Genomic DNA, 24,442 nt, shown 5'->3' on the forward strand with positions numbered 1-24,442 from the left:
GTGAGAAGGGAGGCTTCTACGAGCTAAGGAGAGAGGTCTCCTGCCAACACCTTGAGCTTGAACTTCTAGCCTCCAGAACCGAAGAGAATAACTTTCTGTTGTTGCAGCCACAAAGTCTGTGGTTTTTTGTTACAGCAGCTCCAGCAGACTAAGACACCCATGAATATGTATAGCAAACCAGATTCTGACTTACCAAGCAGACATTGTTTTCCATTTCTATGAAGAAATTGGAGCAATTTCTAGGCTCATAGTGAAAAACTTCTTCTCTTACTTTGTTATAAACAAGTGATAGAAGAAAACAGAAGACTGTGGAGAAAATGTAAAATTTTCTCCCCACTGGAAAAGAATCTGCAGCATATCTGATTGTCTTATGGCTGAGGTCTTTATTAGCATATTTTACAGCAGGGAGTGTGTACACTCCCTTTTCCAGGCATAATTAGATTTCCGTAGGAGCCGGAGAACCTACAGCATAGGGTCTGATTTGATCTGTTGGTTATTAGTCCTCCAGCAATATTTCTAAAGCTCTATGCCTCAGGAGAGCAGCACTTGAAACACTTTTTAAAAAGGTAGTTATAGTGCATAAATCTCTTTTTAAATTTCAGTTTTATTGTGATATAATTGACACACAGCACTGTATAAATTTAAGGTGTCCAACATAATGATCTTACATATGTCACGATTATCCCAATAAGTTTAGTGAACGTCCATCATCTCATATTGACATAAAATGAAAGAGATAGAAAAAGTGTTTTTTCCTTGTGATGAGAACTCTTAGGATTTACTCCCTTGAGTTTCATATATAACATACAGCAGTGTTAATTATATTTATCATGTTGTGCATGACATCCCTAGTACTCATTTATCTTATAACTGGAACTTTGTACTTTTTGACCCCCTTTATCCAATTCCCCTTCCCTATTCCCTGCCTCTGATAACCACAAATCTGATCTCTTTTTCTATGAGTTTGTTTGTTTTTGAAATATAATTGACCTACAACACTGTATTAGTTCCTGTTGTACAACATACTGATTTGATATTTCTATACATTTCAAAATGATCACCATAGTTATGGCTATGTCACCATACAAAGATATTACGTAGTTATTGACTATATTCCCCACCCTGAGCATTTCATATCTGTGACTCATCTATTTTGCAATTGGAAGTTTGTACCTCTTACTCTCCCTCACCTATTTCTTTCCTCCCCCGCCCCCGTTTCCTCTGGCAGCCACCTGTTTGTTCTCTGTGTCGATAACTCTGTTTCTGTTTTGTTATGTTTGTTCATTTGTTTTGTTTTTAGATTCCACATATAAGTGAAATCATACAGTATTTGTCTGTCTTCTGACTTATTTCACTTAGCAAAATACTGTCTAGATCCATCCATATTGTTACACGTTGTTACAGATGGTAAGATTTCATTCTTTTTTATGATCAAGTAACATTCCATTGTGTGTGTGTGTGTGTGTGTGTATGTGTGTGTGTGTGTGTGTACACCACATCTTAGGAACTTTCATATCTTGGCTATTGTAAATAATGCTTCAGTGAACATAAGCACGCATATAACTTTTCGATAATAGTGTTTTTCTTTTCCCTCAGATAAATACCCAGGAGTAGGATTTCTGGATCATATGGTAGGTCTATTTGTAATTTTTTGACGGACTTCCATTTTGTTTCCGATAGTGGCTGCACAAATTTACATTCCGACCAATAGCACATGAGGGTTCCCTTTTCTCCACATCCTGGCCAACACTTGTTATTTGTTGTCTTTTTTATAATACTCTTCTGACAGGTGTGAGGTGATATCTCATTCTGGTTTTGATTTGCATTTTCCTGATAACTAGTAACATTGAGCATCTTTCCATGTACCTGTTGGCCATGTGTATGTCTTCTTTGGAAAAATGTATATTCAGACACTCTGTCCATTTTTTAATTGGGTTTCTTGGGTTTTCTGATGTTGAGTTGCATGAGTTCTTTGTATAGTTTGGAAATTAACCCCTTATCGGATATATCGATTATCTTCTCCCATTCAGTAGGTAGCCTTTTCGTTTGGTTGATATTTCCTTAGTTGTGCAAAAAGTCTTTTAGTTTGATGTAGTCTCATTTGTTTATTTTGGCTTTTGTTTCCTTACCTGGAGAGGCATATTCAAAAAAATATTACTAAGACCAGTGTCAAACAGTTTACTGCCAATGTCTTCTTTTAGAAGTTTCATGGTTTCAGGTCTTACATTTAAGTCTTTAATCCATTTTGAATTTATATTTGTGCATAGTATGAGAGAGTATTCCCATTTGATTCTTTTGCTTGTAGCTGTCCAGTTTTCCCAACACCACTTAAAGATGCTGTCTTTTCCCCATTGCATATTCTTGCCTCCTTTGTCATACATTAATTGCCTGTATATGCCTGAGTTCACTTCTGGGTTCTCTATTCTGTTCCATTGATCTATGTGTCTGTTTTTGTAACAGTACTATGCTGTTTTGATTACTGTAGCTTTGTAGTATAGTTTGAAATCAGGGCACATGATACCTCCAGCTTTGTCCTTTCTCAAGATTGTTTTGCCTATTTGGGGTTTTTGTGTTTCTGTATAATTTTTAGAATATTTGTTCTAGTTCTGTGAAGAATGCCATTGGTATTTTGATAGAAATTGCATTGAAGCTGTAGGTTGCCTTCGGTAGTATGGTCATTGTTAAAATGACCATGAACACAATATAGCTTTCCATCTGTTTGCATTGTCTTCAATTTCTTTCATCAGTGTCTTACAGTTTTCCAAGTACAGGTCTTTTACCTCCTTAATTAGATTTATTCCTAGGTATTTTATCCTTTTTGATGTTATTGTAAGTGGGATTATTTTCATAATTTCTCTTTCTGATAGTTTCTTTTTAGTGTATAGGAATGCAACAGATTTCTGTATATTAATTTTTGTCTTGCAACCAAATTCATTGATGAGTTCTAATAGTGTTTTGGTGGCATCTTTAGGATATTCTATATATAGTATCCTGTTATCTGCAAACAGTGACGATTTTACTTTTTCCTTTCCAATTTCGATTCCTTTTATTTTTCTTGTTAATTTGTTAATTGGTTATCACATTGATTGATTTGCAGATATTGAACCACCCTTGCATCCCTGGGCTAATTCCCACTTGATCATGGTGTCTGATTTTTTTAATGTATTGTTGAGTACAGTTTGCTAGAATTTTGTTGAGGATTTTTGCATCTAAGTTTATCAGTAATATTGGCCTATAATTTTCCTTTTTCTGTAATATCTTTGTCTGTTTGTGGTATCATGGTGATGCTGGCCTCATAGAATGAATTTGGAAATATTCCTTCCTCTTCAATTTTGTTTGGAATAGTTTAAGAAGGAAAGGTGTTAACTCTTCTGTAAATATTTGGAAGAATTCATCTGTGAAGCCATCTGGTCCTGGACTTTCGTGGCTTGGGAGTTTTTAAATTACCAATTCAATTTTATTACTGGTAATTTGTCTGCTCCTATTTTCTATTTCTTCATGATTCAGTCTTGGGAGATTGCACCTTTCTATAAATATGTCCATTTTTCTTTTAGGTTATCCCTTTTATTGGTGTATAATTGTTCGTACTAATCTCTCATGATCCATTGTATTTCTGTGGTGTTGGTTGTGACCTCTCCTTCTACATTTCTGATTTTACTTATTTAGGCTCTCTTTCTTTTTTTCTTGATGAGTCTGACTAAAGGTTTATCAATTTTGTTTATCTTTTCAAAGAACCAGCTCTTAGTTTCATTGATCTTTTCTTTTTTTCCCTTTCAGTCACTGTTTTATTTATTTCTGCTCTGATCTTTATGATTTCTTTCCTTCTGCTAACTTTGGATTTTGTTTTTTTTTTCTTTTTCTAGTTTCTTTAGGTGTAAGTGTAGGTTGTTTATTGAGATTTTTCCTGTTTCCTGAGGTGGGCTTTTATCTCTATAAATTTCCCTTTTAGAACTGCTTTTGCTGCATCCATAGATTTTGGATCATTGTGTTTTCATTTTCATTTGTCTCCAGGTATTTTTTAAATTTCTTCTTTGATTTCCTCAGTGATCCATGGGTTGTTTAGTAGCATATCATTTAGCCTCCATGTGTTTGTGTTTTTTGCATTTTTTTTTTCTTGTAGTTGATTTCTAGTCTCATAGCATTGTAGTTGGAAAAGATGCTTGATATGATTTCAGTCTTCTTAGATTTACTGAGACTTGTCTTGTGGCCAAGCAAGTGATCTATCCTGAAGAATGTTCCAAGTGCACTTGAAGAGAATGTGTATTCTGCTGCTTTGGGATGGAATGTATATATACAGTCCATTTGTTCTAATATATCATTTAAGGCCAATGCTTCCTTACTGATTTTCTATCTGGATGATCTGTTCATTGATGTAAGTTGGGTATTAAAGTTCCCTACTCTAATTGTGATGCTGTCAATGTCTCCCTTTATATTTGATAATATTTGCTTTATGTATTTAGGTGCTCCTATGCTGTGTGCATATATATTTACAAATTGTTATATTTTCTTGTTGGATTGATCCCTTTATCTTTATGTAATCTCCTTCTTTGTCTCTTATTATAGTCTTTGTTTTAAAGTCTATTTTGTCTGATATAAGTATTGTTAACCCAGCTTTCTTTTTATTTCCATTTGCATGGAATACTTTTTCCATCCCCCCACTTTCAGACTATGTATGTTTTCAGATCTGAAGTGTGTCTCTTATAGGCAGTATATACCTGGATCTTATTTTTTTATCCATTCACCATTATATGTCTTTTGTTTGGAACATTTAATCTATTTAATTTAAAGTATTAATAATTATTAATAGATATGTACTTATTGCCATGTTTTTAATTGTTTGGGGGTTGTTTTGTGGTTTTCTTTTTGTTCCTTTTTTTTTCTTTTGCTCTCTTCCCTTGTGATTTGATAACTACCTTTAATGTTATGTTTAGATTCCTTTCTCTGTGTGTGTGTGTGTGTGTGTGTGTATCTACTATAGATTTTTTGTTTGTGTTACCATGAGTTTTATATATAGCAATCTATCTATCTATATGTATATATATACACGATTATTTTAAGTTACTGATCTCTTAAGTTCAAACACATTTTATCAACCCTACATTTTTACTTCCCTCCTCCCATGCTTAATGTTTTGTCTTTTAACCTTCCTGCTAGCTTTGTACATGGTTGATTTTTACTTTTACTGTATATTTGCCTTTACCAATGAGCATTTTCCTTTCATAAGTTTCATATTTCTAGTTTCTTTCCTGCTTAGGGAAGTCCCTTTAACCTTTCTTGTAAAGCTGGTTTGGTGGAGCTGAACTCTTTCAGCTTTTGCTTGTCTGTAAACTTTTGATCTCTCCATCAAATCTGAATGATAGCCTTGCTGGGTAGAGTATTCTTGGTTGTAGATTTTCCCTTTCATCACCTTAAATATATCATGCCACTCCCTCTGGCCTTGCAGAGTTTCTGCTAAAAAGTCAGCTGATTGCCTTAAGGGAGTTCCCTTGTATGTAACTTGTTGCTTTTCCCTTGTTGCTTTAATATTCTCTCTTTATCTTTAATTTTTGTCATTTTAATTACAATGTGTCTTGGTGAGGTCCTCTTTGGGTTGATCCTGTTTGGGACTCTCTGTACTTCCTGGACTTGGATATCTGTTTCCTTTCCCAGGTTAAGGAAGTTTTCACCTATTATATCTTCAAGTATGTTTCCTGCCCCTTTCTCTCTTCTCCTTCTGGGACCCTTATAATGCAAATATTAGTATGATTGATGTTGTCTCAGAAGTCTCTTAAACTGTCCTCATTTCTTTTTATTCCTTTTTCTTTCTTCTGTTCAGCTTCAGTGATTTCTGCTACTATGACTTACAGTGTGCTGATCTGTTCTTCTGTATCATCTAATCTACTGTTGATTCCTTCTAGTGTATTTTTTATTTCAGTTATTGTATTCTTCTCTCTGTTTGGTTCCTCTTTATATTTTCTAACTCTTTGTTAAAAACTTCTAGTTTCTCACTCAGTTCATCCTTTCTTCTCCTGAGTTCTTTGAGCCCCTTTATTATACTCACTCAAATAACATAAATAAATGTCATTATCAAAATAATAAAAATTGAACAGTCTCAGTAAGATGTAAAGAAGTACATGCCTAAATATAGTCCTTAATTGTCCTCAATTATTCCTACCTAATGTTGGCTCTGCCCAATCTGGACTTGAGTAGGAATGTTTCAATCACCCTGAACTGTTTCTAAGACATAGGTAGTTTCAGAGTTTCAACAATTCTACCAGGTTTTCAAAAACTTTCTACTACAGGTTTTGACTTCAGAGAGAGAGAGAGAGCACCAATCAGCGGTCATCAGCTTTCTTTCTACCTGTCTATACTGCCTTTTCTCATCTTCTCACTCAAAGTAAAATCTGCCTTTTTCTCCATGTGATGCCAAAAGACAAAGACCACAGTCACATAACTTGTCCCCTTTCCAGCAGCAAGAACCCACATGTTTCTGCCAGAGGGAAAAATAAAGGAGAAGACTTGTATAAAGACTAGGCAGCAAGATTTTAAAATAGAACTTTAAAGTGGCTCTTATTACAGAGGGTGTCTAGAACACAGTCTCATCCAGATTTCATGGCTTCTTATCAGTGTTCTCTTTATCCCTAATCAGATTAAACCATGTGGCTGGGAGAAGGGAAGATATACTGAGCTATGACATGGTAGTTAGAAAGAAGAAAATAAACCAGCACACATTCGTACTTTTCTGGGTAATTCAATTAGAATGGAGAGAAATGCAAGAGAAACAGAAGAACTGAAGGTAAATTGGTAACACACACTGCGTGTGGTATGATGCTTGCAGAGAAAATGAGAGGTCCCTTCTCAATTCTCTCCTTGACACGGAAATGCTGATGCTGTTGTATTTTGATAATAACACCTCATTTATCCCATGTTGTCAGGTAATGAAGTGCTCCACAAACAACACATTCCCTTATGTCATTTATCAGTGAAACGTTTTTTATTTTTTAATTGTTTTAAACTTTAAAAATAATTTTACTGACATATAGTTTATTTGCAATTTTGCATTAGTTTCAGGTGTACAACAATGTGATTCAGGTTTATATATATAAAAGGCTTTGGCCATGAGCTCTGGAGCTTTCACCAGAAGATAGAAAAGGGAGGAATTCCCAAAGGAGGATGTGTGGGGCCTGAAGGGGGCTGCTGGAAAATGAACAAGAGGAGGAGAGACCAAGGGAGGTCAGGAGACAGGGAGCTGCTAGTGGTCTCAGCCTGGCAGGGTCCTCTGCTTAGTGGCAAAGGTCATGCCTTTTGTCCCCCCCACTGCTGTGCTCTGAGATGCGCCCTGCGCTTCAGGGGTTCAGCCGATCTGGAGAGTCAGGGAAGCTTGAGAAAGGAAGGTATTGCCTCCTGAAGCCCCCAGGCTGATATGGAGCTGAGGGTCCACTGCCTTCTCCCTGCTCCTGCCCCACATTGTGAAAGTGTCTTGGCAATGCCTCCTGGTCACCAGCAGCCACGGGCAGAGGACATTCCAGGTCTAAGGGACTGGGAGGCTTATTCCCAGTCTTCCTCAATCTCCCTGCCCTACACACTCACCCCCATGGGCTAGTGAGGACTGCCCTGCAGGACAGAAAGTAAGGGACCTGCTTCTAGACTTGTATCTGCTTTTAGTTTCCAGATTCCTCCCTCATTGTCAGGAGGTCAGCGGTGAATTCCGACTCTGTTCATTAAAAAGGATGAGGCACTTAAACAGTTGTTTTTAGCCAAAGATATCTAATCCTGATCACGAAGAGACATCAGACAAACTCACATTTTACAAAACAGATGGCCTGTGTTCCTCAAATATGTCTGAGATTAAAGGAATCTAATGAAGTACTTGGTCCTGGGTTGGATGCTATACTGAAAAGTATTGCTTTATAAGCCAACTGGACAATTGATGAAATTTGAAAGTAGACTGTGGATAAGGTGATAGTATTATACTGATGTTGAATTTCCTGAATTTGGTCATTATACTGGGGTTATAGGAGAACATACTTGTTTTTATGGAATACACTACAGTATTAGGGGGTGAAGGGACATGATATACACAACTCCTTTGGAATAGTTGAGACAGGTATATGCACAAGCACACACACATACATTCATAAAGAACGGTAAAGGAAATGTTATAAAATGTTGGCAAGTTGATACACGGTAGATGGGAGTTCTTTGTACTATTGCAACTTTTCTGAGTTTGAAATTCTTTCAAAGTAAAAAGAAAAATGTCAACCCAAGCAGTACAAGGTAGTAATATTATAAATCTGATCCCATGGATCTAGTGCAGGAAAGAATAATATTCATGTTTGGTTTCAAAAAAAAATGGTATCACAGGAATTCTCATTCCTGCTAGTAAGCAGTGTTTCTTGAAAACATTTGAGTCTTTAAAATGCTCTTATACTCAGATCTTGTAATGGAATTCTTAAAAATTCATCCTGAAGATAAAAATCAGAGCTGGAGACAGAGATATCTGTATAAGAATATTCCCTACGATATTATTTACAGTGGAGAAAAACAGCACCATATAAATGTCCAACCATAGGAAAATGGTAAATTAAAGGGTAGTACATCTATACATCAGAATACTGTGTGGCATTTAAAGCTGTGTTTTCAAAAACTATTGTTTTCCCTGCCCACCTCCCAGTCTTCTGAGCAATGTAAATTCGCCCCTGGTCTCCTCTAGAATCAAGGCCTGGCTTGAACCCCAGTCTTGCTGTTTCTGATGGTAGCATCCTGCCTAACTCTAGCCAGTGTCCCATTTCCTGGGAGGATGGATCAGCTGTGATTTACAACCTTGATGGAGCCCGTGGGCTAGACTAAGGACCAAACGAAAGACTTTTTTTTTAATTGAAGTATAGTTGATTTACAATGTTGTGTTTGTTTCTGGTGTACAGCACAGTGATTCATTTATACATATATATATTCTTTTTTCATATTCTTTTCCATTATGGTTTATTACAGGATATTGAATATAGTTCTCTGTGCTATACAGTAGGTCCTTTTTTTGTTTATTTTATATATAGTATAGTGTGTATCTGCTAACCCCAAACTGTTAATTTATCCCTCTCCCACCCCCTTTCCCCCCTTACAACCACCAGTCTGTTCTCTATGTCTGTGATTCTGTTTCATAGATAGGTTCATTTGTGTCATATTTATTTATTTATTTATTTTTGGCTGCGTTGGAGCTTCACTGCTGCGTGCAGGCTTTCTCTAGTTGCGGCGAGTGGGGCTACTCTTCTTTGTGGTGCGTGGGCTTCTCATTGCAGTGGCTTCTCTTGTTGCTGAGCATGGGCTCTGGGCGTATGGGCTTTAGTAGTTGTGGCTCATGGGCTTAGTTGCTCCACAGCATGTGGGATCTTCCCGGACCAGTGCTTGAACCCATGTCCCCTGCATTGGTAGGCAGATTCTTAACCACTGTGCTACCAGGGAAGTCCCTGTTTCATATTTTAGATTCCACATATAAGTGATATCATATGGCATTTGTCTTTCTCTTTCTGACTTACTTCACTTAGTATGATAATCTCTAGGTCCATCCATGTTGCTATAAGTGACATTATTTCATTGTTTTTTATGGCTGAGTAGTATTCCATTGTATATATATACCACATCTTCTTTATCTGTTCATCTGTTGATAGACATTTAGGCTGCTTCCATGTCTTGGCTATTGTAAATAATGCTGCTATGAACATTGGGGTGCATGTATCTTTTAGAATTAAGGTTTTCATTTTTTCTGGATATACGCCCAGAATTGGGATTGCTGGATCATTTGGCAACTCTATTTTTAGTTTTTTAAGGAACCTCCATACTGTTCTCCATAATGGCTGCACCAATTTACATTCTCACCAATAGCGTAGGATGGTTCGCTTTTCTCCACACCCTCTCCAGCATTTATTGTTTGTAGACTTTTTAATCATGTCCATTCTGACCAGTGCAAATGAAAGACTCTTGCTCCCGACATCGACCACCTGAACCAGCAGCTCTTGTTCCTGAATCTCCTGTATTCCTCTTGATTCCACCCTTCGTGTGTAAGCTTTGTATAAGCTTTCCCATTCTTTCCGGCATCTGTTCTGATCTTCTCTCCTGGATTCTTGTTAGCATCAGCCAGGACTCAAAACTCTGCCCCAACTTCTTCCCCATTTGTTCTGCTCTGCCAGCTAAGTGCCTTCCTAACAGACAGCTCTCAGTTATGTTCTTCAGGCAGTTAACAAACAGCCCCACTGCCAGTGCCAGCTCCGACTAACTTACTAAGCTTTGGCTGCAGTCAACTCTACACCTCCTGTTAGCAATGAGGTAATTTTATTTGGGAAAAACTAAGATTTGGAGGAGAGAGATATAAATCCAACAAGATGTTAGTTTGCAGACCTCACTTTGCACAGAGGTTATTTGGAAGTGTGTTGTTTACTTTCCAAATATTTGGAGATTTTCCAGATTTCTTTCTGTTATTGATTTCTAATTTAATTCCACTGTGGTCAGGGAATAAACTCTGTATGATTTCAATACTTTTAAACTTATTGGGACTTGTTTTGTGGATCAGGATAGGGTCTATCTCGGTAAATGTTCTAAGTACACCAAAATGAATGTGTACTCTGATGCCGTTGAGTAGAATGCTCTATAAATATCAATTTATAATGTTGGTTGATACGTTATTCAAGTATTCTATATCCTTTCTGAGTTTCTCTACTTGTTCTATCAACTAACAAGAAGGGGTATTGAAATATCTAACTGTAATTGTGGATTTGGCTTTTTCTCCTTTGAGGTCTATCAGCTTTTGCTTCATGTACTTCATGAAACTGTTTGTGGTGTACAGTTAGGATTGTTATATACTCTTGATGAATTAACCATTATGTCACTGTTCAATGACTCTCTTTATCCCTGAAATCAATACTTTGACTGATATTAATATAGCAACTCTAACTTTATGTTAGGATTTGAAGTATATATTTTCTATCTTTTTACTTTCAACCTACTTGTGTCTTTATATTTAAAGTGGGTTTCTTCCCCTTTCTGAGAGCTTCATGATGGCGAATCATACTTCCACTTGCCACCATGCCAGGCCCCATGCCCTACAAGGACATAGCTCCATTATTCAGGACCTTGCCTTATATATCTCTTCATTTGATTTGCATCCTTTTTTAATAAATCAGTAATCTAGTGTGTAATAAAATAAATAAATAAAGTGTGTTTCTTGTAGGCAACACATAGTTGGGTCTTGCTTTTTTCAATCCAATCTAATAATCTCTGCCTTTTAATTAGTGTTTTAGGTCAGTTACATTTAATGTAATTATTTATATGGTTGGGTTTAAATCTACCATCTGGCTATATATTTCTATTTTACCATCTTTTATTTGTTCCTTTGGTCCTTTTCCTGCCTTTTTTAGGATTATTCAAGTATTTTTAATATTCCATTTTACTGCCTTTAGCAGCTTATTAGATATATCTTTCTTCTGTGTTTCTAGTAATTACTCTTGGGTTTATAGTATACATCTTTAACTTATCACACTCTATCTTCAAGTAATATTATATCACTTTAGATATAAAATCCTTACAATATATTCCATTTCTCCTTTCCTGGCCTTGTGCTGTTGTCATACTGATACATTTTACTTCTACATGTTATAAACCCTGTGGTACACTGTTGTTCTTTTTGCTTTAAACAATATTTTAAATCTTTCAGAGATGAAAGGAAAGTGATAAAGTCTTATATATTTACCCACACATTTACTATTTCAGTGTACTTCTTTTCTCTATGAAGATCAAAAATTCCATCTGGTACCATTATCCTTCTGAATGAAGGACATTCTTTAATATTTCTTTTTTTTAATGTATTTATTTCATTTGTTTATTTTTGGCTGCTTTGGGTCTTCATTGCTGCACACGGGCTTTCTCTAGTTGCAGTGAGTGGGGGGCTACTGTTCGTTTCAGTGCACATGCTTCTCATTGTGGTGGCTTCTCTTGTTGTGGAGCATGGGCTCTAGGCACGTGGAGTTCAGTAGTTGTGGCACGGGGGCTCAGTAATTGTGGCTCATGGGCTCTAGCGCGCAGGCTCAGTAGTTGTGGCACACAGGCTTAGTTGCTCTGCGGCATGTGGGATCTTCCCAGACGAGGGATCGAACCCATGTCCCCTGCATTGGCAGGTGGACTCTTAACCACTGCGCCACCAGGGAAGTCCTCTTTTTTAAAATTAATTTTTATTGGAGGTTGATTTACAATGTTGTGTTCATTTCTGCTGTACCGCAAAGTGAATCAGTTATACATATACATATATCCACTCTTTTTTAGATATTTTTTTCCATATAGGTCATTACAGAGTATTGAGTAGGGTTCCCTGTGCTATACAGTAGGTTCTTATTAGTTATCTATTAACATTTCTTATAATATGAATCTTCTGGTAATGAATTCATTCAGCTTTTGTATGTCTGACAAAGTCTGTATCACCTGGCTTTTGAAAAATGTTTTTGCTGGGTGTAGAATTCTCAGTTAATGGTTTTGTTTTGTTTGTCCTTTCAGTCTTTAAAGAGATCATTTCTCTCTCTTCTGAATTGCATTGCCTTTGATGAGAAGTCTGCTGTCATTCTTATCTTTATTCCTCTGTGTTTAATATCTTCCCCCCCCCACACTGGCTTTATGATTTTCTCTTCATTACTGGTGGTTTTCAGCAATTTTTTTATCGTGTGTCTTGGTGAGATTTTCCTGTTTTCTTGTGCTTGGGATTCACTGAGCATCTTGAATCTTTAACTTTATAGTTTCTATAAAGTTGGGAAATTCTCAGCCATTGTGCTTTTAAATGTTTTTTTTTTTCATATCTGCATCTCTTTCCTATCCTTCTGTGATTCCAGTAACACATATTTTAGGTTGCTTTATGATGTCTCATAATTCACTGATACTCTGTTCTTTTTTTTTCTTCAGTTTTTTTCCTCTCTGTGTTTCATTTTGACTGTATTCTGTTATGCTGTCTTCAGGCGCACTCTTCTTTTCTCTCTTTTTTTTTCAGCTTTATTGAGGTAAAATTGACAAATAAAATTGTAAGATACTTAAAGAGTACAACATGATGGTTTGGTATGATTTGATATACATATACATTGTAAAAGGATTTCCTCCATCAAGTTAATTAACTAGCACATCCATCACCTCACATATTTACCTTTTTAAAAAAGTAACCTTTTTTTTTTAAACAGCATCTATCCTGCTGTTAATTCCAGCTGAACATTAAATTTTTTTTATCTCGAGAAGTTCAGTTTGGGTCTTTTTCATTTCTTTCATTTCTCTCCTCATTGAGTTTATCTTTTATCCTATCTTCTTGAGCATTTGGAGTAAATTTGTAATAGCCATTTTAATATCCTTGTCTACTAATTCTGTCACCTGAGTCATTTCTGGGTCTGCTTCTACTGATTTTTCTCTTCACTGTGGGTCATATTTCCCTGCTTCCTTGCGTATCTGGTAATTTTTGTTTTGATGTCATACCTTGTGAAATTTCCATTGTTGGGTGCTGGAATTTTTATTCCTTTAAATGCTATCATGTTTCGTTTGGGGATGCAGTTATTTGAAAACAGTTTGATCCTTCTGAAGCTTGTTTTTAAACTTTGTTAGGGGGGTGCACAGCAACCTTTAATCTGGGACTATTTTGGCCCCGATATTAAGGCAATATTCTTCTGAGAACTCTACTTGACACCCCATGTGTATGAGGGTCTTTCCACCAAGGCTGCCCCTAGCTTGATGTGAGATTTAGGTATTTTTCTGGCTGCTCCTTTCCAGTGGTTCTTTCTGGGCAGTTGCATGTGCTAGTCAGTACTCAGTTAAGATTCAAGGGAAACCTGCTTCATACCTCTGGAGCTTTCTCTCTGTACATCTCTTTTCTTCGTGGTACTCACCCTGTGAATTCTAACCACCTTGGACTCGCCAAACTCTGAACTCTGTCTCAACTCAGGGAGACCTGAGGCTCTGTCTGGATTCTGCCTTCCTGTATTGTGGCCTGGAAACTCTATTCAGGCAGCAGAATGGGCAATTGTAGGGCTCACCTTTTTGGTCTCCCTTCTGGCAGGGATCCTTTTCCCGCACTATTATTTTCTCCTACCTGAAAACTGTTGTTTCATAAATCTTGCTTGGTTTTTTTTTTTTAGTGGCTTAAGGCCAGAGGGTAAATCTGGTCCCTGTTACTCAAGCATGGCTGGAAGTAGAAGTCATCCACATTCCTCACTTGAAATATAAAAAGTGAAACTATGCAAACTGCAATGGAACTGTATGTGTTTAGAATTTTTAAATGAAAAGGAAGCACTGAGACCCACCTAACCTACATGGATGAATCATTTTTTATCCTACTCAGGGAAAAAAAAAAAAACACCAAAATAAGAAGGGAAGAATTTTAAAATTCTAGAATTTTAAAGACGCAAAAGATTTAAAAACCATCCAGTTCATCTCCCTCATTTGGTATATGAGAAAATGAAATCTGAGAGATGTTAAGGAATTGTCAAAAGTCATATTAGTAGTGGGAAGAGCTGGGATTAGCCAAGTATCCCAATAAACAAGCCATTAAACCATGCAACTTCTGTTCTGCCCCCAAATAATAACCATTTATCAAGTAGTCTTGAGTACAGTGTGTCAAAAGCATTCTTGAAAGCATTATTTTAAACTTCCTGGCACCCCTAGTAGTTTCAAGGTAGGTATTACTGTTTTCATATTTTAGAGATAAATAACCTGAAGCTGAGGGAGTTTAAATGATTTGTGATTCTCGGGGGTTCTTGAAATACTTCTGGGGTCTGGTAGGTCAAACTATTTTTATACTAGAATTAGGACGTTTTTTGCCTTTTTCTTTTTACCATGTTGACCCTTACATGGAAGGTTTAAAAACAAAGGTAGTAAAACCACTTGCACCTTAGCATGAACCAAGGCAATGCCACCAAACTATTCTAGTAACTATTGTATTTCTCACTATTCTGCACTTGCAGTTAAAACAAAAAAAGGCCAGTTTCACTTTCAAATGTTCTTAGTGAAATATTATGTTATTAATTCTATTCATTATTGACCCTTAAGTAGATGCCAATTTATGTGACAGAATGGCGAGTACACTTCAAGCCCTTCTACTGCCTCAAAGAAAAGCACTTGTATGGTTCAGTTGTGAGTTGAACTTGACAGTATTTTCATGGAACATCATTTTTGTTTGAAATGGCATTTGACAGACAAACTATGGTTAATCATACTTAGTTATATGGTGGACATTTTCTCGAAAATGAACAAAATGAAACTATCACTTCAAAGAAAACACCTGACAGTATTTGTTGCCAATGATAAGCTGAACTTTTAGGGGAAAATGGATATTTATAAAACTTGTATCTTCCACCACGAGCTTGACAGATTCCCAGTACTTCAAAACTTTCCTGGTGAAGTTGGTGGAGATATCAACAAATATGATTTTTAGTATTATATAGTGAAATGGCAACATTTGGAAGGTCTGCTTAACCCAGTGAATGAATGTTTTCAAAATGACCAACGCCTGACACCACAATTGGTAAAAGATACATTCAGAATATGAGATAGAAATGTATTTTAATGTAACAGGATATAAAAAAAAATTCACCAGTATGATTTCAGATTCCACACTGCAACTAACCTTTAAGAAACTACCACTTGTCAAGACTGTAGTATCAAAGAAGATATCCAGAAATGACCTAAGAGTCTATTAAAAGACTCTTCCGTATTCCACCTCTGTATCTGTGAGACTGTATTTTTTTCATATTCATTGTCCAAAAAGATTGCAACAGATTGAATGCAGAGACAGATAAGGGAATCCAGCTGTCTTCTATTAAGCCAGAGAATAAAGGAGATTTGCAGAAGTGTAAAAGAATGTCACTCTTCTTCACTAAATTTTTTTGAAAACTTTTTTTCATAAAAATATGTTATTTATGAAAGCATGTAGTGGGTTTATTATTGTCATTTTAAAATGAATTAGTAAATAATTAGTTACAATTTTTCTTGGTTTTAATGCTGAGTACAGTATATATCAACCGATATAACCCACATCAAAAAATCTCTTTAAGGTTCTGAGTAATTTTTAAGAGTGGGGTCCTGAGATCAAAATGTTTGAGAAGTGCTCATTTTAGATAACAATCCTGAGAAGTGGTAAAGCCGGGTCTCTTATCTGTCTGGCTCTCAACCCACAGAACAACCCACGTTGTTTCCATGGCACAATGTTACCTCCTTACCCAAAAGTCTCATCAGTATTAAAAGGGCAAATAGAATTGGGTCCCTAAAGCTTTATTTTGCAATTTTTTTCCTCAATATTTAAGTTTTTCAATGTTTATTTTTGGTGTTTGCTTTTTATTAAACTATAGTTGATATACAATGTTTTGTTAGTTTCTGGTGTACAGTAAAGCAATTCAGTTATATATATATATATTCTTTTTCATATTCTTTCCATTATAATTTATTACAAGATATTGAATATAGCTCCCTGTACTATACAGTAGGACCTTGTTGTTTATCCTTTTTACATATAGTACTTTGTACCTGCTAATCTCAAACTCCTAATGTATCCCTCCCCACCCCATTTCCCCTTTGGTAACCATAAGTTTGTTTTCTATGTCTGTGAGTCTGTTTCTGTTTCATAAGTAAGTCATTTGTATCATATTTTAGATTCCACATATAAGTTTTTCGCTGTTTAGATATTTTTCTCCAGTAAAGCACACGTTTCTTGTCCCTAAAGCTTTAGACCTTCGTGAGGGTTTCACGATGACTCTTTCTGGCAATAGTAGAAAAATGAAATGATGTTGCTTCGTACTCAGCTTATGACAGAAGTAACAATATACTGAGTTGTCTATAAAGCCCCCCAAAGTTGGGAGGTGTTCTTTATTAGGTTTTAACAAACAGTAGTAAATCTGATTATTTGCCTCCAGGTTTGTATTCAATGGTGCTAAGCCCCAAGAATTAAATCCATGTTTTGGGGGGGCCAGATTTGCTGGGGGACATTCTCAGAAGGAAATCTTGCATGCCCCTACGCAGCAGTGCATTCTCAGCAACCTCCCTCAGGCTCCTGTGCAGCTTCTCCATCTCCTTGTATTCACTTTTGACATCTACAGAAGAGCAGAAAGTAAGCGTTAGGAGGTAGTCCTTTTCAGAAACGTCCCCAGAAAACAAATCCCCCGAGAATCCTGTTCTGACCTCGGTCACCTGTCCCAGAATCTGAGCTTGAGAATGGAGCTTAGAGATCAGACAGTCCAGTCAATATGTTTTATAAATAGCTCGATCAAACCAGGCATTCTTGCTCTTATCTTAAGGCTTATCTCAGCATAGGGGGCACCTTGAAAATAAACACAAACCTACCCATAAAAAAGGTCTGGGAAATCACTGAGTTCTTTACAAAGGCCTCATAAGTGCTCAGTGGAAGGAGATACAAAGCACACCCCCCACAAAACCTCCCCCAAGTCTTTTCCAGGCATCTCTCTCCTTTTCCGATCTCTCTCCCCACAGCTGTGCCCATTCTAAGGGAATCTGCTCTTACTTTTGGCATCTCAGGCTCTTAGCCCATGACCTGCAATCAAATGGTATCCTTTTGATGGTTAATTTTATGTGTCCACTTGTCTGAGCTGTGGTGCCCAGATATTTGGTCAAACGTTATTCTGGTTGTTTCTGTCAGTATATTTTTGGATGAGCTTTACATTTAAATCAGTGGACTCTGAGTAAAGCAGATTGCCCTCCGCAATGTGGGTGGGCCTCATCTAATCAGATGAAGATCTGACTAAAACAAAAGGCTGGTCTCCCCTGAGCAAGAGGGAATTAATTCTCCAGCAGACTGCTTTTGGACTTGAACTGCAAGTCTTTCTTGTATCTCCAGCCTGCTGGCCTCCCTTATCAGATTTCGGATGCACAAAACTGCCATAGTTGCATGAGCCAATCCCTTAAAATGATCTCTTTCTCTCTCTCTGTATGGACATACGTATACATTCTATTGGTTCTGTTTCTTTGGAGAACCCTGACAAACACAGTCCTCTTTGAAGGGACACTTCAGACTGACCTTGGGGTTGGCTCTGGCATTGCTCCTGGAAGCCCCTCCATCGCCCTTGGCTCTATATGCCCGGCATCATGACTCAGACCCACCCACCCTGAGCTGGCCAGTGATGGGAGCCAAGACCTTGACCAAGAAGGGAGTCAGGGGCTTCCCTGCTGGTGCAGTGGTTGAGAGTCCGCCTGCTGATTCAGGGGATGCGGGTTCGTGCCCCGGTCCGGGAAGATCCCACATGCCGCGGAGCGGCTGGGCCCGTGAGCCATGGCCGCTGAGCCTGCGCATCCGGAGCCCGTGCTCCGCAACGGGAGAGGCCACAACAGTGAGAGGCTCGCGTACCGCAAAAAAAAAAAAAAAAAAAAAAAAAGGGAGTCAGAACCCTGAGTCTATTTGTCTTTCTCCTGAGTCTAGAAGGTCTCCCATTTCCTCACTGCCTCTTAAATCGTATTTATCCTTCCAGGCTCCATTCTAGGGCCCAGCTTACTTGAAGCTACCCCAGTGTCCCAGCCCTGAATAACCACTGTCTTCTGCACTGTGGGAATAACAGTCTGGTGCCCAAGTGCATCCCCTCCCTCAGGTTTTTGTTTAAATGTCACATTTCCAGTGAGACCTTCCCTGGCCACCCTGGCCCCTCCTCCGGGACCTCTCTCTCTCCTTCCCTGCTTTATTTTTCTCCATAGCATGTATCACTCTTTGGCTTGCCACACACTTTATTTATTCTGCTTCCTGTCTCCCTTCTGCCCTCTGGGTTGTAAGCTCCATGAAGGTGGAGATTTTTGTCTGTATTGGTCACTGCTGTATCCTCAGTACCTAGAACACTGCCCAGCGCCTAGGAGGGGGCTGTGGTTTCTTGTAGAGTGAATGCATATGATCTGCTATTGTGATTTACAGTCTTGCACATCTTGTCTTAACACCCAGCTAAGACTCAGAGCAGGCACTGTTTCAGACCTCTTTGGTACCTGGCACAGTACTCCCTACATAGTGTATATTTGCTGGTGATGGGAAGAAAAGGAGACGGTCTTAAATTATGGCAAAGAGTAATTTACATCAAACTCAGGGGAACATTTTCTGTCTGTGAGACCTGGAGAGTCGGAAGACCTTTGACCACTTCGGGGGGGGGGGTTCTTAGAAGACACGATTGGGTGACTCTAATCTTAAAACAGGTTCAAGACAGATGGTCATGGGAAAGACCGATAAATTGCAGTGCAAGGGTGTCGTATCTCCTTCCCAGAGACCACTAGGAACAGGTTAGACGGCCGTCTCACCAGCCAGAATTGGGAGAGAACGATGATTTCCAAAGAAATACGTTAAGTGCAGGACAGACCTTTAGAAGCAGAAATTGTGGCTTTTTCTTTGGAAATAGCCCTGACCACTTTCACCCTGATGGACTCACCAAAGGCAGCAGCTCTTTTTTTTTTCCAAGCAGGCAACTGTGCACATAGTTTAAAACCTAAAAGACCCAGTGCAAAGCGAGTCTCTGCCCTCCCCATTCTCCAGCCTCCAGTTCCCCTCCTTAGAGGCGACCAGTGTGACCAGCTGCTGTATATCCCATGGAGATTTTTCTGCATACACAGACACAAACATATGCTTTTCCTTTTTTCTCTCTCACAAATGGCAACATATTACATGCTTTTTTTTTTTTTTACTTTACTATATATCTTGGAGCTTGTTTCTTACAGCTACATATAAAGCTGCTTTTTTTTTAACCAGTTGCAAGGTCCTCTACTAGTGGTGTAGCTAAGTGAGCTTAACCATCATGACCCCTAAGTCTATGGACGGATCTCTGAGGTCTTGACACCATGAACAATGCTGCCCTGCCTGAATAACCTTGTGCACGTGCCACTCTGCCATGGATGAGGATATCAGAGGATAAATGCCTAGAAGAAGGATTGCTGGGCCAAAGGATGTGCACATTTTTAATTTTGCTAGCAATTGCCCAGTCGCTGTTTGCACCAGTTTACACTTTCCGGTTTACACCAGGGGACCTGGTGGAGCCCATGGTGTGAAGGGGAGATGGTTGCCTGTACCACATGCCCCTGGTGCTGCATCCCCAGCTTCCTGGTGGATGAAAACAAACCTTCTCCACCACAACCAGAAAATGAGGCTTCTCATGGGAAGATATCAATCTAAAAGAATGGGTTTATGGAGACACCAGGACAGAGGTATGGACTTGACTTTGCCGCTTTCCAGCTACGGATCCTCAGCACATTATCTAAGTTTCTGCATCTGCAAAATGGAGCAAGAATGCCTGCCCCTGAGGGTGAATGTAAGAATGTGGTGAGACGTTGTACAGAAAACCCGAATATAATGCTTGGTCTCAGCTGGGTGCTCAGCAAAGGAGGGGGCAGTTTTGTTCTTATCATCTCCATCCCTTGCCCTAGAAATTCTTCCTAACTTAATTTCTTTAAATCCAGCAAAGAGCAGCCACAGTTTGGGGGGTGGGGTAAGGGTGTGGCATCATCACCCTTTATGCAAAGGTTGTATGTATTTACCTGCAAGCTCCTTGTAGAGCCCATCCCCCTGGGACGAAGCAAGGGTCAGCATGGTGGTGACGCTGCCCTTCACCTTCTCCGTGATTCCATTCTACACGACAAAGGACGGTCATTCTGTTAGGAGGGCACAGCCTAAGGGAAAGGAATCTCATGAAAGGGACCCCACCCAATCCCCCAGCCAGAGAGTGTTAGCGACTGGGATTGTCTTTCGGCAACTTTTTCAAAGTTTGCATTTTGGCACATTTTTCAAAGTCAGGTCCAAGGGTGGACCGCTTGAGAATACCCTGGGTGACCAGAGTCATCAGGACAACATTTCTGAGGGGTCCCACCTGCCTTTGTATCTCCTTTCCCAGACTCGTGGAAATTGTACCTCTGATGCTGAATGACCAAATCAGGAATAACGAGGAGTCTCAGAGGCGTGGTGGGGGGATAACAGCCACCGCAGAGACAGAAAAAGAGGCAAAGCGAGGGTCACCGTCCCATTGTCCTATCATGCATTTAGTCACTGCGTAAATGTTTGTTGACCTCCTGCATTTCATAATACACCATTAATATATAACTTTCCAACTACCTGAGAAATGTCTTCTTGCTACTGTCAGTCGTTCTATCAACTAAAACCAGTTTTCCTCTTCTAAGCATCTCTTGCCTCCCGTTGAAAAACACTGGACTCTCCACTAGCCTGACAGAGCCTAGTTTTGAACCTGCATCTCCTGACTCCAAGTCTTATGGTCTTTTCTTCAATGCACCAGGCTGGGAACCCAAAGCTCTAATCTCAGCTGCATCTGTGAACCTTCTTCTAGTACCTCAGGCCCTTGGCCTCAGCTTCCTTGTTTGTGAGATCAGAGAATGGGAACCCTCTGTGGTCTTGCCCAGTTTCACCTTCCTGCATGGCTGTCACTTAAGATACATTTGTACATGCTCAACGTGCTAATCATTTTTCCGTGGAATTGTCTTCTTGGGCACCTTAAGGGCCGGTTTTTAAACATTCAGTGGGGATTGGCAGCTGTAGAGTTTGGCAAATTTTCTGCAGGTATTTGTATTCGGTGGTAATATGTTAAATGATGGAAACTAAACCACGCCTGGTAAATGAGATACCTCTTAGCCTGGTCCAAGAGATATTACATGCCTTGTGTTGTGGAGAAATGTATTTTCCATAACTGTGGTGAAGCGGGGAGAGGAGATTGTGCAGAAGCAGGTTTCAGGAAGCAGGCTGGTTCAGAGGTGGACGGAAATAGCAAGGAGCCGGGGTCCTCAGGAGGTTGGGAGAGAGTCAGCTAAGCCTGGACTGAGGCTGGTGAATTTGCAAACCCTATTGGCTTAGGGCCTGGGGAGGGTGGGGGGCAGCCAGCAGTACCTTGGACTAAAACAAAGAACTTATATTACTTGGGGAGGGGTTGGCTAGCTAAGAGACCCAGGGCTGGGATAAGATCATCCAAGCGTACTTGACAGAAGCACTTAGGGTTGAGGAAACTGTTAGGAACTGTCTTCTGAGATAGACAGCATCACACCTAAATCTATGCCAGGGACTGTAACAGACTGATCTATAATAGTTGACTGGCATTTATCTATTGGTATTTTATGTAGACAAGTCATTTTCCCTCATTTTAAAAAAAATCTGTCTTAAGATTATGCTATTGCTGGAGCCAGGTTACCTGGTCCCAAATCCCCGCTCTGTAACTTACTAGCTGTGTGACCTCTTGATACACCTCTCTTTGCCTCCATTTTCTCATCTGTAAAATGGGAACAATAATAGTATACTTCACAGAGTTGCTGGGGATTCAATGAACTCATGTTTGTGAAGAGCTTAGGATCCCCTCTAGATATTACAGTTGTCCTAGTGATGACTCAGTAAAGAGGAAAGAGGCAGGAGAGGGCTGGAGGGGCTGCATTTCCGAAGCCACGGTCTCAGAGAGAAGCCCGAGCCAGCATGTGGTGGCAGTGGAGGCTGGCCTCCTCCCCAGAATCATGGCCATCGGTTGGGCACTCTCTAGAGAAGGCATCCGGCTCTATTTGGGCCCAAACAACTACTACTTCTTCTGTCTTCTGTACCTGCTTCCTGTGCTCCCCCAGGAGCCTCTTTGGGACTGGAATTCAAACCATGGATGTCAAATACCTTCAGCTGGTGAAATTGGTGCTGCATCCTTTCTTGAGCCCGTTCGAACATGCCCTCGTCCACCTGCCGGTCCAGCCCTCTTCTGAGGACATCTTTCATTCTTTCACATGCTTTTTTGCCCGTGATCTGAGCTACCTCTGGCAAAAATGATAGTCACAGTCACAGCACAGCAAGGACTTGCTTAGAGACCTTTAGCACCAGAAGGACAGACAAGCAAACAGGGACTTCCCTGGTGGTGCAGTGGTTAAGAATCTGCCTGCCAATGCAGGGGACACGGGTTCAAGCCCTGGTCCGGGAAGATCCCACATGCCGCAGAGCAACTAAGCCAGTGCGCCACAACTACTAAGCCTGTGCTCTACAGCCCACGAGCCACAACTACTGAAGCCCACGTGCCACAACTAGTGAAGCCCGCACGCCTAGAGCCCGTGCTCTGCAACAAGAGAAGCGGCTGCCATGAGAAGCCCGTACACCACAATGAAGAGTGGCCCCCGCTCACCGCAACTAGAGAAAGCCTGCGCGCAGCAACGAAGACCCAACGCAGCCAAAAATAAATAAATAAATTTATTTTAAAAATAAAAAATAAATTTAAAAAGCACATTAAAAAAAAGACCAGCAAACAAACTATACACACACACACATACACACACATATGTATTATACATACCTACCTACATACACATATATATTCATACATGTAGCACCATTTTCTACACCGTGGAAATAGAATAACATGATACAAAACACTAACTCAATGTTTAGATCATTTTCATGTTGAAAATCTAATGAGTGTATTAAGCAGAAGCTTCCAAAATTCCAAACTCACCCGCCCACCCCAGAAAAAAAAAACAGTGGGACCACCAAACCAAGAAAAAGTTGGAAAGTGAGTTTACAAATACTTAAAGAAAATAAGGATGAGAATTGGATAATGGATTTTATAGTTTAATTAGCTGAGATGCAGCACGGAGAGGAGAAGCAAGGTGTCTAGATAAAGGGTAGACAGAAAGAACTAGAAACACACAGATAGAAATGGGTCATGACTGACCTCTCCCCACACCCTTGCAATTGTTTGGTTTTAATTTGTAGACCAAGAGTGTTATGGGGACTCAGGACACAGGAGGACAAATACTTTGAAGGGGGAGCAGCAGACTAGGATGCTAAAGGAGCCGACAGACCCCGGAGGAGGTGGAAAAGTTACTCTCGGGGGCCCACCTTCGTAACAGGGCTTCAGGTCGTTCTGAACAGAGGTGCTGAGAGACTCATAAATCCTCCTCTTCTTTCTGAGGATGTGTCCCTCCAGGCCTCCCAGGATGGCGCTTATCTGAGAATCCACGTTAACAAAAAGCCATTTGTGACAATCCCTTAATAGAAGCAGGGCAGGGGTTCCCGTGTACGGCCACCGCCTCCTCTGCCCTGTATTATCGTTGGCTGTTCACACGTCTCCGCCACTGTGAACTCCTCACAAGCAGGAACTTTATCTGAAGCACTTTTCTATCCCCAAGTGCTTCCCACAGTGCCGGGCACCTCAGAAAACTCGATAACTATTTGCAGAGTTGAACTCGGGTGCATGCAAGCTGCTGGGATGGGGCATTTGGGGGAGGGCGGGGGAGGCACAGGCGATTTCTCTAGTGTTACCCTGTAATTTGGGCTGGGCCTCTGCTGTGGACTGAATAGTCACGTTCCCCCAGATTCTTCTGTTGAAATCTTAAACCCCGATGTGATGGCATTAGGAGGTGGGGCCTTTGGAGGTGATTAGGTCTTAAGGAGGGAGCCCTCCCCATTGGGATGATTCCCCTTATAGACAGGACCCCAGAGAGCTCCTCTGCCCCGTCTGCCATG

The 24,442-nt window shown here is 39.7% G+C and overlaps 1 protein-coding gene across 1 annotated transcript in view; it reads right to left on the minus strand.

Moving 5' to 3' along the window:
- Positions 1 to 16,926: 16,926 nt before the first annotated feature.
- The window catches only part of NUGGC (nuclear GTPase, germinal center associated), a gene marked incomplete at both ends in the record, with an annotated part of 41,016 nt that continues 33,500 nt past the window's right edge, over positions 16,927 to 24,442 (minus strand). Inside the window, 4 exons of the mRNA XM_082842365.1 lie at positions 16,927 to 17,072; positions 20,494 to 20,584; positions 22,607 to 22,743; positions 23,816 to 23,924. Coding sequence (XP_082698491.1) covers positions 16,927 to 17,072; positions 20,494 to 20,584; positions 22,607 to 22,743; positions 23,816 to 23,924 — 483 coding nt within the window. The remainder of the gene's footprint in view (positions 17,073 to 20,493; positions 20,585 to 22,606; positions 22,744 to 23,815; positions 23,925 to 24,442) is intronic.

Source organism: Leucopleurus acutus (assembly GCF_964270905.1).
Source record: "Leucopleurus acutus genome assembly, chromosome: 7".
Lineage (NCBI taxonomy): Eukaryota > Metazoa > Chordata > Mammalia > Artiodactyla > Delphinidae > Leucopleurus > Leucopleurus acutus.